At 35.7% G+C, this 15605-nt stretch overlaps 1 protein-coding gene across 1 annotated transcript in view; it reads left to right on the forward strand.

The window, feature by feature from the left end:
* The window catches only part of LOC306888087 (FERM domain-containing protein 5-like), a 120632-nt gene that overhangs the window by 70226 nt on the left and 34801 nt on the right, over positions 1-15605 (forward strand). The window contains exon 2 of the mRNA XM_079446227.1: positions 14011-14115. Coding sequence (XP_079302353.1) covers positions 14011-14115 — 105 coding nt within the window. The remainder of the gene's footprint in view (positions 1-14010; positions 14116-15605) is intronic.

A 15605-nucleotide genomic window follows, 5' to 3' on the forward strand; every position in this document is an offset into this window, starting at 1 on the left:
TAAGGAGCTCTCCTTCCCACGCATTATAACCTTCCCAAAGCTTTATAACACCCACTGAAACATCCTCATTTACTTGGCACTCTTGAGCAAAATACTATAGCCTAGAATTGAAAAAAAAAATATTGTCAATTGAGTCTTTGCATATTTAGTATTTTACATGTGACATGATTTGTGTGTACATACTATAACTTTCTGAACCCTATACAGGCTGAGGCTTGATATGAGAGAAACCAAACAATGAAGACTGAAATATAGTAACTGAAAGAAGTCAACCACAAATGTACAAATGGCCATGCATGATTTAAGTGCCCTTATAAATGTCTAACAAAGGCCTTGTGCAGTGTCTCCAGTGTGCAGTAAGGTCACCGTTTATGCTAGCAAAGGAAAAGTGCAGTGAGCTCCGTGTCCATCTGTGGAGCCAGCAGCAGCGTTTCTGAAGTGAGTGGGCAGGATTGTGTGATTTCTCTGTGCTCTGACTGAAGTCACTCCCACTCAGCAGGAGCCCCTCAGCCCTTGTGCTCTCCTCTATGTTAATGAGCAATCAGGTCAGTGGGAGGGAACAGACAGAAATAGCCCATTACCTTTAGTATGTCGCTGTGGGAGCGGTGCATGCTTGGTGTCACCTGGACATGTCGTGTGGTGTTTCTTTGACAGATGTTATGGGGGATATCGACTGCTTGTAGTTGAAGGCTGTTGTTGTTGCTGACGTGGCTTTGGGTTTTCATTCTGTAGCCTTAAACTGAGAGTGATAACCTCTTATTGATTTTTTTTAAGTGTTCTTGAATCTGCTAGGCGTCAAGGCCTTTGTCTGCTGTCTGAATGTGCAGTAAGTGTCCCTGAACTTCGCTGTAATAAGTTTAATTATCTTCTCCTCATCAAGGCCAAATTTATCTACATGCAATGCATTGATATTAATTATTTATTTGAGTTGTAGTCTTAAAATCCTGAACATTTTAAAGTTGAGTTATTTAAGCTTATTCAGCAACATAATTTGTGATGCTAATTACCATAAAATAATTTTGACTTGTCCCTGGTTTTCTAAAGAAAAATTAGATATTGTGGTATTTCCCATGATTTATTAATTTGTGACCACATTTTACTTTCCCTCAATTTTAGTTAAATCATTGCCACATTTGTTACCTTGAACCCGTTGTGAAATCTGCATGGGGAAATCTCATGGATTCCTAGTGAAATTATTGGATTTGCCTGCGAAACTTTGCCGAACAATGGTGAATGTGACCACACCTTCAGTTAAATTGTGGCCACGTCTTTCCCAGTCTCAATTTAGTTAAATTGTGGCCATGATTTCCCATGTCTGGGGCTTTGTTGTTTTCTTTAAAACAAAAATAGGCAAAAATCGAGGTTATAGAGAACCACTTACAATGGAAGTAAATGAGGACAGTTTTTGAAGGGTTTCAATGAAGAAAAGCTTTTGATTTTATAAAATAAGATTGATTTCTTCTGTTCTGTTAAAACTTGTGCAATTATTTAATCTGTACAGCTGTCCTTGACAAGTTTATGTTGCTATGGTAACAAAGTTGTAAAATCAGATGTAACTTTAGCCAGAGAAGGTTAGTAAGCGATTTCTTTCCACAGAAGCATCCAGAGTATCGCTTCAGGATAGAAGCAAACCTAGAACTTGACACTGACACAACCTAAGTGATACTTCAACCTTATTCAGGATCATTCGTGAAGGGGTGTAAAATACCACAGTGATGTTGTACTATACCCCTGCCATTGTGTTTCCCAGCACTAGGGGAGATCACTTACCACTAGTGAATTCAGCCATAAAAATGCAGAGAGCTATTTGGCCCCTGAGACTGGCTCCCTGCGCAGGCAGGCGTAAGAGGAGTGGTAATGTGCAGTGTGTCAGAGCTTTAATGGAGGCCCCAGGGATCCACAATCTAGTCCATAAATGATTCACAGAGTCATGGAAAGCAGGCTTTCATAGACCTTAATGCCATTTCACTGGACATGTCTACCGAAATCTGTCTCTGATAAAGGCAGAGTACATCATATCTGGACTTTTGAAGAAATCTCTTCTCTGCTCACACGATTGAGTGAGAAGAAACCTGAAATGTCCTTTGAACTGTTGTTGAAGCCTGGACAATTGAGTTTTGGTGATAAAAATAGCTTTATAATGGGATTTTTTTGTAATTATGGATAAGATGATTTTTTGAGGTTTTGAAAGAAGAAATACAATATTACTGTATTTTTGATTAGAAATACAGTAATATTGTGAAATGTTATTACAATTCAAAATACTGTAACTGGTGTTTATTTTGGTATACGTTAAAATCTTAATGTTTACAGTTTTTTTTTTTCAGCAGCTTTTACTACCATTTTTATATATATGTATGCCATTCAAACGTTTACGATCATTACGTTTTTTTCACTGTCATCCTCTTTTTTTTTTTCTGGAAAGAAATTAATCATTTTTTTCAGAAAAAATGCCTTCAATTTATTTAAAGTTTGGAATAGATGTTTATAATATTCCAGAAGATTTGGATTTTAAATAAATGTGGATCTTCTGAACCTTTTGTTGATCAAAAAAACTTGGAAAAAATATCACAGTTTCCACAAAAATATTAAGCAGCACAAATGTTTTCTGAGCATCAAATTAGCATATTAGAATGATTTCTGAAGGATCATGTCACATCAAAAACTAGACATATAAACAACAATTTAATATTTATTAAAATAGAAATGTCAATAATATTTTAGTGATATTTGAAAATGTCATGTTTGGAGATATTGCTTGATTTATAATTGCATTATGAATCAGAAACACCAGTTAAGTTATTTACAGTATGATTATTTCATGTGATTAAACATGTGACATGATTAATAACTCATTTAAGCTTATGATATAACATGTAAGTGTGTGTTACAGGATCTTTTTGATGTATTAAGCACAGTCCTGGTTCCCTCTCTGTTGTTATGTCTGTATCTCAGAATCTCTTTTCTTGTGTTTTCTTCTAGGGCAAATGCGTTCTCTTTCCCCTCCTTGCCTCTCCCACCCTCCCCACTGTGTTTTGATGGCCCAGTTTGGGTATGGTTAGCCTTAGCTGCTTTCTTTCACACCATGACAGTGGGAATCCTCCCCACTGCTTTTGGGAGTTGTAGCACTGAGCAAAGCACTTTGTGAAATGAGAATCCTCTGTCAATGCAGTTTAGTGACTCGATATTACAACCTAACCATGATACATAACTGATGATACATGGGGCAACTTTTTGAGCAATTTTTCCAGGCAACTTTTTTTTTATACAATGTTGTTTAGCACTTTTCCATTGAGAATGGGTAACAAATCTATCAATTTAGATTGGCCATGGGCCCTGTGTCTCACCTGGTTTCCTGTTGATGGTAACATTGCCCAAAGTTGTCCGGCAACATTGCTCAAAAAGTTGCCTAGTGTATCATCAGCCTTAGAAGCTGGAATAGTTATCAGTATCTGACACAGCATTCAGCTACACAACGAATACAAACAAAATGTTAAAACGGTCCCAGTTTCAAGTGAATTTGACTGCCCTATATTGCTTATGTTTGTGTCTAGTTTGATATGGAGCTGTGAGGAAGTGGTCTATGGTCTGATTAGCCCTGAATGGTACTGTGCTCGGGGCCGTGTGGACCCTCGGGTGTATGCAGATGGTCGTCTGGCTGTCTGCCACAGGATCAGTGCACTTGAGGAACTGGAGTGTTGCATATCGGCAATTCGAGATCTCACCGGGGATGTGGCTTTTTCTCCAAGCTGCCCTGCTCTTTCTGAGCTCTAATGAAAACCGCATCTCTCCTCAGAAGCCCATATTGCATTAGCGTGTTGCAGGAACCGGAGTCTATAGAGGTTTTGTGTTTATTGTTTTCAGCGGTTGGTGTTATTGGCACTATAGTGTGAGATTGAGGAGGTGTTCTCTTGTTTTAGTTCTCAGGTTTTTGTACCTGCTTTTACTAAGTTATAACACTCCAGTGTGGTTCACTGTGTTCATTTTATGATATTTTAAAAACACTTTACAGTATTTTATCTGTTTATTAGTAATACTGCTTCTCACCTTCTGCTTAACCTGTGTGGGTGTAGCTGCGCTTTCATAAATCGTGGCATTGTAAAACAGTCATCAATGTAAGCCAGAGCTTCTTTTACTTTTAATATGATTTAAAACCTAGCTGTAACTCATTTTTGAGAATTTTATGTTAAAATTGAGCTTGTGCTAGCCTTCCTTTTAAAATACAGTATGCCAGTTGGCTTGCTATTTTATAATCGAATTAGAGGTCGGCCGATACGTGTTTCTCAGGGCCGATACAGATTATTACAGATCAAGTAGACGGATAACCGATATTTTGAACTGATATGTATGTCTGGTGTAAAATTTAAAATTAATGTCAGAATTAGGAATAACAAGGGCTCAGACAAAAACTTTCTTTAAATTATTTTAAATTATTTTATCGGTAAATCAGTTTTGAAAATAACCATAAAAATGCTTAATATTGGCGTTGATAAACGGCCAGGCTGATAATTGGTTAACCCCTATGTCTAATGCAATGAAACTTTTATAAAATGTAGTAGTTTTTAAGGGTCCAAACATCTTTGGGGCCAAAGTACACAAGCAAACACATACTTTAAAAAATAAAGGTTCTTTATTGCCATCTATGGTTCCTTTGCACAAAAGATTTTTTATAGTGGAAAATGGATTTTCAGAATTAATGTTCTTTACACTAAGGAAAAATTGTTCTTTTAAAAACAGTTTTTTGGGGAAGCCAAAGCGTTTTTTTCTGACATTGCTGCGAATTGGTACTTTGGAATCTTATTTTTTATGAGTATCAGTTATCCGCTGACTGAGGTTTTACTGTATACCTTGACTTGTCGTAATGGGCCAGGGCGACTGCTTAAATTGTAAGCAGCCCTCAAACTTGGTCAACAGAATTACTGAGAAGAAAGGGGGAATGAATCACTGGTAATGTATTTAGCTAGAATTGGCTAATCTGAAGCTTTGATTTGCCATTGTTATGCTGAGCTAGTGTCCTGGAGACCTTGAGATCAATACATACTATACTAACTGTCTGATAAATGTGCTGACTGCTTAACTCTGTATTTATCAACAAATAATGACTTTTTATGCTCTGTACCTTTTTAATTAAGTGACTAACTCTGACAAGATTTAAGCTTCTTTCTTTCTTTTTTTTTCACTGTAAAAAAAAATACATAACTGAACTGTAAACACTAACAGGTATCTCTCTTTATTTAGAAATACATGAAATTACACTTTCTTATCCAGCCCTATGCAAAGCAAGCCAGGAAGTACATTTTTTGAAAAAGAAATTAGGTAAAGTTCAGTTTACAAATGTAAGTAGACTGGACATGATTAAAGAAAGTAGAAACAAAAGGTTCAGCAATTGTATTTTAAATTTAACAAGCAGCAAACACTTATCTCTTTCTTTCTTTCTTTCTTTCTTTCTTTCTTTCTTTCTTTCTTTCTTTCTTTCTTTCTTTCTTTCTTTCTTTCTTTCTTTCTTTCTTTTTCTCAGTTCATTAATTTATCTGTTATACCTTCTGGTTGTTGCTCAAGGCTGTGAAACTGGAAATTATAGTTCAGTCTGCTACATTACCCACTGCCTTCATTCAAACCCCAGCGGCCAATCTTCTAATGAAACTCCAAACAAAAAGCCTCTGGCTTGCAGCCACACTTTTCTTAGTGATTCATACACATAAGCCTACAATTTTTTATCAGCTTTTATATTGTGCCACGATGCTATAAAACAACATTTTATTCTTCTAAGACTCAGAGATCAACTGAAAGATTGCTGTAATCTGGAGTGCTAACCAGTGAGAGGGAAAACAATGATATTAAACTGTACTCTATCATGCCATTGATTTCAGATTTGCTTTTTTTTTTAAATTTCATTATAGATGATATAACTATATCTAGATAATGATATCTAATTAATTTCCTGACAGTTGCACTGAGCTGGACTTTTCTGGCTAGTGATGTCAAGTACATGTGGAGAAATAAAAATGATTATGGCTGTGAGTAAATGTGTTTATGGTGTTATGATTATAAGGGAAATGCCGATGTGCACTAATGTTGTTTACTCAGTAATGATTCTCTAAAGATGAGTCTCTTCAGATTATTGCTGAAAGTCTAGGATTTATCACATGTGATAGAATGAATGAAATTAAACCTACAGGAACAGCAGGGACCTTTGAGCGCTCTGAGTCTGCATATGTCGATGTTTGGTCCATCACTCTCAACAGAGTTAAGATACAACATCAGGTTTAATCAGCAACATTTTCCTATCCCCCTTTATTAAGTTTTATTTCCTCTGTCTCATGATACCATCGATCCTGCAATTACAGAATGTTTGCAGGAAACAGCCAGTGGACGCTGGGGAGAGAGAAAAGGTTTATGAAGAGACACTGATGAAGGAATAATCTTGTAGTAGCATAAACAGTATACACAAATGCTAACACACTAACGTTCAAAAGTTTGTCATCAGTAGATGCATTAAATTGATCAAAAGTTACTGTAAAGACATTTGTAATGTTATAGAACATTTTTCATTTTGAATAAATGGTGTTCTTTTCTAATCATCAAAGGATCGGGAAAAATAATTTTACTGTTTCCATTTGAAAAACTTCACTATGTTAGGGAACATCATTTGACATTGGTTCTCAACGGAAGTTGTATTCAATAATTTAATAATAATTTTGGCAATAGATAGATAAACCATTAAATGGGTGATTCACGAGTCCCTGTAGTCCAATTTGACTCTCATATGCCAATATTATAATATATATTTCTGAACTTGAAAGGTGATTTGAAAGGTTTATTTTCAAATGTAGTTTCATCTTCTCAGTTGTATAAGATTAATGGCAATTATCAATTAATGTTTGTTTAATTTTCCAATGACAGATAAGTTTTTGCATAATTTGCTACTTTTAATTACCCCTGAGCAGATTTTGACTTTTCAAATGGTTTTTGGAAGAAGTCTCTTATGTGGCCTGTCCACTGAGTAACTATGACCAAGTTGCTGTTTTTAAACCACATTTAAATTCCAGATGGTCCTGCACCAGCTGAGCAACTGCCATTGAAATAAAAAGGAATGCTTGAATTAAAATTGAAATGAAAATGCTTTGATTTAATGCTTTTAGTTGTTATGCGGTCTACATTGATGGCAAACATGAAACTGCCTCCCTCATCTGTTTTTTGTAGGGGTAAAGGTGTGATCTTTTATTGACAAAGAGCATTGTTATTTCCAATACAGTCTTCTCATTAACCAAGATAAATGATTTTGCCTTTGTGTTATCTCTGGCTAAGTGGCTGCTTACACATTCAGCCTGATGAACAATGAGTGTTGTCCAGCCATCTCCGTTAGATGATGAATTGGGTCCACAAATATTTGTGTTCTGCTCTCTCCTCCGTGTAAAAACATGCACTGGAATGGTGTGTGCTTGAGTCTGCTGTGTACAACTTATGCCTTGTTAACGACTTGTCCAGCAAGCATTAATAACAGCAGTTATCTTTTAACACGTTGTTTATTTCATTCGTGGCCAACGATTAAAATAAATCAAATAGTTAAATTGAGTTAGCTAAGTTAGCTCAATGAGCGTAGGTAAAACGCGATCTTTTTGGCAAATAGTTACGACATGTTAAATCACATAACACAGACAAAGATTTCTTAATAAAGTCAAAGTTTTATTCACTATTCTAACACAACATTAATACACAACATAAACAGACATGAACACACACATACGTTGCAATGGGAGCGAGTTGTTTATATCTGAAGAGAGAGAGACTTAGGTTTTAATGCTAGCTTTTCGACCTGAGGACACTCATAGACAGAACCATGCTATATTTAAACAGCAACAGAGAGGAGTCCCGGTTTCAGTCAGTAAAGAGATTTTGCCTTACTTTGTCGTTTGCGTTGTTTCGATCGAACTCAGTCTTTCCTTCGGTTCAAAGGTGAAGTCCGTTCTTTGCTCCGCTTGAGACGGATCGCGTGCGGATTGGTCGTGTGACGCGGTTGCTCTTCAGTGGTTGGCGGGCTTCGTTCTGACGTGAAGAAGTTTCAGGAAGCCTACTCAGATCTTAGAGGTTTAACTTTGATCACTGTGCAATGCCTTCGCCGTGATGTTCGAGGCCTGAAGCGCTTGCAGCGTGAGCAGAACGAGAGACTCGCAGGCGTGCGTGGTCTCCTGTTGTTTTCAACCTCCAACTCCAACTCACATGGTTGAGTATCCGTTTTTAACGGGACGATTTGGGGTCCACCCCCTTTTGGCGCGTGGCCCAATCGCAAGTGTCTCTGTGGGCGGAGCCCCGCCCTGCGTAGCTGCGTGTTTTGCATACATTATCTGGTCAGTTATTCATCACATAAAACAAATTACTGCAAGCAAGTTTCTATCCGTTATTGTAACCACGGCTTTCTAAAGAAACCAAACACTTATATTTTGATATGCACCAAAAATACACGTGACCACAGAGGATATTACTGGGTTAGATACATTGATAACAGATCCTAAATTCTAAATACACATATTAATCATGTGAAAATGAACAACTAGTGATCAGGAATATAAAAACGATTACATGAAAAAAAGATTACATAAGTTCACACAACCAGCTTATAAATGTCACAAACAAAAACACCCTTTAATGTATAAACTATATTGTCTATAGTGTTTTGTTTCAGGGTATAATTTGTTTAACTTTGTTCTTTAAAACAAAATCCTTCAGGGTGTGGCTCTCTTTGTTAGATAGCACCATGGACCAGTTGAATTCCTTTGTCTGTTTTAGGGAGCGCAACAGAGAAACGGCGCGCATTTTCAGGAATGTGCTGATAGTTGCGAGGTCGTAAAAGTCTTTGGTTTGGAAAGTCTGGAAATTGTCTATTTCGAGTCGACCGTAAAAACGTCATCCTTTGCGATATGTCTTTGAATTTACTGCATGAAGTCAGGGGGGGGGGTTCCTATGTGGGGTTCCTCCACATGACAAGGGCTCTCGAAAACCCAAAATATATGTTTTTCTAATCTCAGGAGGTTTAGGGGGGGGGGCCGTCTATGCGGCGTCAAGAAGTCTGGTGTTAGCTGTGTGTGCGTTCAGACCATTCCTTACAGCTGTTATTTGTGTGCTGGGGAAGTGGAATTTTTTCAAAGCATCTTTAGTGGCTAAATTGGGAGGCAGTGTAAGTGAAAAGGAGAACATAAATCTCTCATAAAAATTGGTGAGTAATGCTCAATCATAGTCGCCATAGCTTTACGCATTCAGTTTGAAAGAAGCATGTATGTGTGTTGTGGGCTTGAGTTTCTTTGCCTCTTTTACCCTTAGTCTAGTAAGCAGGCATGCCATAATGGATTATAGGCCTTCAGTTGGGAACCTGCTTAGAAGTGACAGGGGTTTGCACGCTCCCATAATCCTTTGGGCCTTTGTCTGACTGCTGACATGTAACTCACCCTGAGCTATGTGAACGTTACTGTCCGCAGTAATATATAAATATACTGTATACATTTATTTGCCAAAGACTTAGTCCAGGCCCGTGAACCGATCATCTCTTCCTCTTTACTAGTTATAGCATGAAATAAACATGAATGAACATCAGAAGGTATCTTGTTTCAACCACGGAAAGACGTCAATACACACTATTTTTTCAGTTCAAGTCCACCAGCGGTAATCCACTCTCCTCTCTAGTTTGTTTGATGGGCAAAAATGGCAGATTCTGTGTTATGATTGGTCAGATCACCTGTCAATCAAACTCCCTGCGAAGGGTCAATTGTAGAAGTAATTGAAGATAGAAAATATCAGTGCACCTTTGGAGAACCTAGGCATGCATACAACATAAAAATAAATAAAGATTTTAATGTGCGGATCCTGATCAACAACAATAATAACAACAATAATAATTTAACTGGATTTCTTAAATATAATAAATATAATAATAATAATAATAATAATAATAATACATGCGTATTAGTAGTAGTAATAATAGTAATATGTATTATTATTGCTTTTTTATGAATGTTTGTTATTATTATAAAGTCTAAGAAGGTACTATATAATAACAATAATAATAATAATAGTTTTTATTATTATTTTATTTTTTTCTGAATGTTTGATTTTATTATTTAATTATGTTTTTGATTTATTTATTTTGTGAAAATTAGTTTGTGAGGACCGGAATAAAATTATTGATTGATTGATTGATTGATTGATTGATTTATTTATTTATTATAAAGTATATGAAGGTGCTATAATAGTAGTAATAATAATAATAATAATAATAATAATAATAATAAATTGATTGGATTTCTTAAATATAATAAATGTTATATAATAATAATAATAATAATAATAATAAAATTAATGGATTTCTTAAATATAATAAATGTTATATAATAATAATAATAATAATAATTTAATTGGATTTCTTAAATATAATAAATGTTATATAATAATAATATTAGTAGTACTATAGTAGTAGTAACACTATAGTTTTTTTATTATAAATGTTTGTTATTAGTCTATGAAGGTATATAATAATAATAATAATAATAATAATAATAATAATAATTGATTTATTACTATTATTATTATTATTATTAATACTCACATTAATGATAATAATAAAGATTCACCTTATCTGCTTGCGGAGACTTGTACATCTCTGCATCTCTGACCTGTTCGCAAATAGGGGCACCTCTTTCTCCTGTTTTGTCCCCCTTGGTAGTCTTGTTGGGTTCCAGCAGTCTTGCGTGAAGGCTGTTATACAGCTATCCAGCCGTCTCTAGACACCCACAGAATGTTCTATTTGGCATCAGCCAAGACGCATGCGCTCATGGTCCACTGCCCTCCATCTGCTCATTTACCCGAAATAGAACCATAAAAGTTTTCTACTGAAAGATTTTCATAATTGTTACACAGAGAACTTGAGATGAGAACTGTAATGTGTCTTCTGACAATTTTTGTGAGATGCAGAATATGATATCAGGCTCTGTGTGTATGTGTGTATGTCTATGTATATGTGTGTGTGTGTGGGTTTGTGTGTGTAAGACACTCTTAAGTGCTGGGGTGTCTCACAGTGCACACAGTCAGATGGTCACTCGACTCGGGCATCACTACAGAATGACTCTTCCCATGTCTGTTGCTCCTCCTAAAACACAAAAAATTATTTCCAAGAGTAAACAAATCAGTGTGAGTCTCTTCTGCCCTTCTCCTTGCCTTACATTAGTATGAATGAATGAATGAATGAATGATGCATTTATATAGCGCATTTGTGTATTGCCGTACACCCAAAGCGCTTTACAATCATGTGGGGGTCTCTCCTCAACCACCACCAGTGTGCAGCATCCACTTGGATGATGCGACGGCAGCCACAGTACAACGGCGCCAGTGCGCTCACCACACATCAGCTACAGGTGGAGAGGAGAGTGTGATAGAGCCAATCAAATGGATGGGGATTACTAGGAGGCCATGATTGATAAGGGCCAGTGGAGGGAATTTGGCCAGGACACCGGGGTTACACCCCTACTCTTTACGAGAAGAGCCATGGGATTTTTAGTGACCACAGAGAGTCAAGACCTCGGTTTAACATCTCATCCGAAAGATGGTGCTTTTTACAGTATAGTGTCCCCGTCACTATACTGGGGTGTTAGGACCCACACAGACCACAGGGTGAGCACCCCCTGCTGGCCTCACTAACACCTCTAGTAAGTCAGTAAGTAAGGTCAGATGTGTTATTATGTCAGAAATGGCTCCTCCATAACAGCATTTAAGAACAGAAATGGCTTTCAAATCTGTTTGCACTGATGAAAATGCTGTATTTTGTGTTTGAAATTTAAATTTTTTTCCCTTTTCATACTCCACACAAGGGCCTGAAAAAAAATTACTGAAGGTGTTGTTTGGTGTTTGGGGTGTTTGGTTTTGTGATTGAGAGGTACATCACACATACTGCTTGCTGGAGAGTTACCGTTCACCTCAGTTCTTTCTGTAGACCGGGTTAGATGCCATATTGAATTTTATGCTGACGAAAACGAGGCTGTGTGGGGTAAATGTACAATTTTTAGAATGGCCTGCACTGTATAATGTCTAGAATCATGTAATTTTCACGACTCACAACTTTCAAAACTTGTTTGTGGAGGGAGTTTGTGTACTGAAAGTTATTTTGGGAAAGATGTTTTGTCAGATGAATAATGCATTGAATGCACTATACTTCTATCCCTCACAGCTATGTTTTCATTCTTGTCAGAAATTAAATATGGTGCTACCCTGACAAAGCTCTACTGACTGTGCTTAATGTACAGATTCTAAATAAATGTATTATTTTAAAGGGATAGTTCACCCATAAATGAAAATTGTCATTAATTACTTGTTCCAAACCCGTAAATCCTTTTTTCATCTTCGGAGCACAAATTAAGATATTTTAGATGAAATCCGAGAGCTTTCTGATCCTCCATAGACATCAACACAACTACCAGGTTCAAGGTCCAGAAACATAGTAAGGACATTTGTTAAAATAGTCCATGTGACATGATCAGTATAGTTCAACCATAATGTTATGAAGCTATACGAGAATACTTTTTGTGTGCAAAGAAAATAAAAATAATGACATTTTTTCAACAATTCTCTTTAACAGATTCTACACCACCATTCGAATCTATATCATTCAGATTAAGCTAATAGTCAAATTATTAACAGATTATTAGGTTGCATGTAAACACTGATTCACAGGGGCAACTATTCAGTTAAGAGCAACCTAAAATTTCAAAGAAATGCAAATTTGACTTTTGATTACAAAGTAGTTTAATTCCTGTGATTCTCATTGATCAGCTGTAATACATTTGACTGAACATTTACTGTACACATACTGTCCCAAACTCAGTGTAACAAAATGAGTTGTCTTGGATGCATATGGCTTGCCAAATCCTTACAGTAAATCTTAATCCAGAATAAATCACTCATGCCTGAAGACTTGCTACTGAGGGTGAATTGTTTTGGTTTGCAATTCAAACTCTGATCGCATACAATTCCAGAAAAAAATAACAATACTGCAAAAGCGAAAGGCTGTGATATTGTTAGTTTGAGGGGGAAATGGATTCCGAATGCAAATGAGTGTGGTATTAGAGGTGGGCTGAGAAAGAAAAAGTGACTTCAGGTTTATGGAATCTTATTTCTTTCTCCCAACTCATTTTCTCTAGGTATGAAGAGTTGAACTGTTAAACAGATATGGAGTAGTTTAGACTGCAGCCTAGACATATTCAGTGGGACTATGAAAGAACTAAGAACATTGTATAGAATTTGTGTCCCTTTGCAAATGGCCTATTAAGTGTAACAAAATAATGATGAAATAGTACTACATGCCATGGAGACTCTACCATTTGATCTCACATACAAACTGTTAAACTATCAACTTTCTCATCTATTTCTCCTTCTTGTGCATTTATTTGGACAGACTCTCAGGTTTCTACAGTCATGTGCGATTTCCAAACTTGGAAAAGTCAACGAAATTAGTGATACATTTAAAAATTCATGGCAATTTCTATAGGGAATTGAAATGTTTTTAGTTCTGCTCTGCTTAGTAAAACATGCTGAACATCACCTTGATAAAATCAGTCTGTTTGTTGTGGGTTTTATTGCAGACATGTACACTAAACACTAATATCGACTTGATACCTGGCACAAGTAGAAATGGAAGTGCATCACCAACAGTCTCTGTAATTATTAAAAAAAATCATATGATATGACTAGAAAAGGTCATGAGAAAGAAATGGAAATTGCAGGACTCACTTTGCATTAATATTTGATATACAGAATCTCTTCATAGGAGTCAAAGGAATTGTTATCAGGGTAATAGTAATTAAAATCCTATGCTTTCCTCCTCAGCCCTAGATCACTAAATTTTTGTTCTGTTTGGCTGGTCTTCTTCAGTTCTTCCACATTTTTCTTTGGTCCAAAAATAAACAACATACCCAGACAAATAAAAAACTTCTGCCCTATTGATCATTTGTTCTTCTCTTTGTCTTTCAGAGGGATGCCAAAGGCCAGTATTTGTTCGACCTCATCTGCCACCATCTAAACCTGCTGGAGAAGGACTATTTTGGCATTAGATATGTCGATCCGGATAAGCAACGGGTGAGTGTCTCACCATGTGGCTTGCATCAAACAGTCCAAGGTCAACGGTAATGCAGAGCACCGATTCATCATCTCAGCATTCGTGTCCACAGCCTTTTATTAGGAGAAAACTGCATGTGTCAGGATACTCAAAGTGCCTTTCATTTCTTAGAGCGTATTGGTTGTGATTCCTAATATGTGATGAATTCATGTGTGTTATGGGTAGGCTGTGTTTGTATTGATCCTGCAGCAGTCAGACTGACTTTGAGGGTCATTCTGGAGTAATCAGGGAGTGTCACTAAAAGAGACAGAACTGATGATTGATGGAATGAACCTTCTAGAAGGACAGCTTTGAAAACTGTAAATCATTTGAGGGCAGGCCTTCAGACCTTTATGTGGCTCCAATTAATAGAGTTTGCTTTAAAGGGCCAGTTCACACAAAAATAAAAAATCTGCCATTATTTATGTCATGTTCTTACAAACATGTATCTGCAATAAGCAAAAGGAGAGCATGTTCTCCATGTTAATTTCAGTGCAGTGAGGATTTAATGAGGAACAGACTAGCATTCCAGTGGCCCTATACTTTAAGAAAATGGCATGCATGTTTCATGCAATCAATATATCAGTATGTGTTGCCACTTTGCTTCCAAAATGTAAATTTCAAATGAATCTAATTAAATTAAGAAATGCTGTTAGAGGTATTAGAATTGTTTTTAAGGTTTCCAGACTGTTGCTGATCACACAATACTGTATTAATATGTAGACAGCGGTTGTATTTTTTGTGAAAAAACTTGCTAAAACATCTGTATTTAAATAATTTTTAAAAATAGTTTAGTATTGTTATATACTATCTTAGTGTCTATTAATATTTTGAATTAACTTTTTATATTTTAATTTTTTATTTACATTTTATTTAGTAATTTCTAGCACTTTTGTCATTTTTACAAGTTTTTACAATATTTCTATTTAGCTTTAAATTATTTTTTATTTCCGATTTAGTTATTTTAGCACTTCATCTTCAACTTATTTTACATCAATTAGTTGCCAAAGCGACATTTCTAATTTCTACTTTCATTTTTAATCTAATATTTGTTTATTTCATTATTTAATATTCTATTTTAGTTCAGCTTATTTCAATGAACAGAAATTTTAATTGTTTTAGTTAACAATAACAACACTGCTTCAAATGTTAAAACATGACATGTTATATAATTTTTTTTAAATGTTTAAATACTTGGAATTTCTTTAGCCTGATGTTTAGCCTGATATTTTTTATTTTAGTTATAACAATTTTAGTACTTCTACTTATTTTATATCAGTTAGGTGCCAAGGCAACATTTCTAATTTCTACTTTTCTAATTTAGGTTTACGTTTTTCATGTTATATTTGTTTATTTCATCAATATTCATATAATCTAATATTTTATTTCAGCTTTATTTCAATTAAGGATTTTTATAGCTTTAGTTAACGATAACAACACTGTTTCAAATGTTAAAAATACATTTTATACT

Source organism: Barbus barbus (assembly GCF_936440315.1).
Source record: "Barbus barbus genome assembly, chromosome: 22".
Classification (NCBI taxonomy): domain Eukaryota; kingdom Metazoa; phylum Chordata; class Actinopteri; order Cypriniformes; family Cyprinidae; genus Barbus; species Barbus barbus.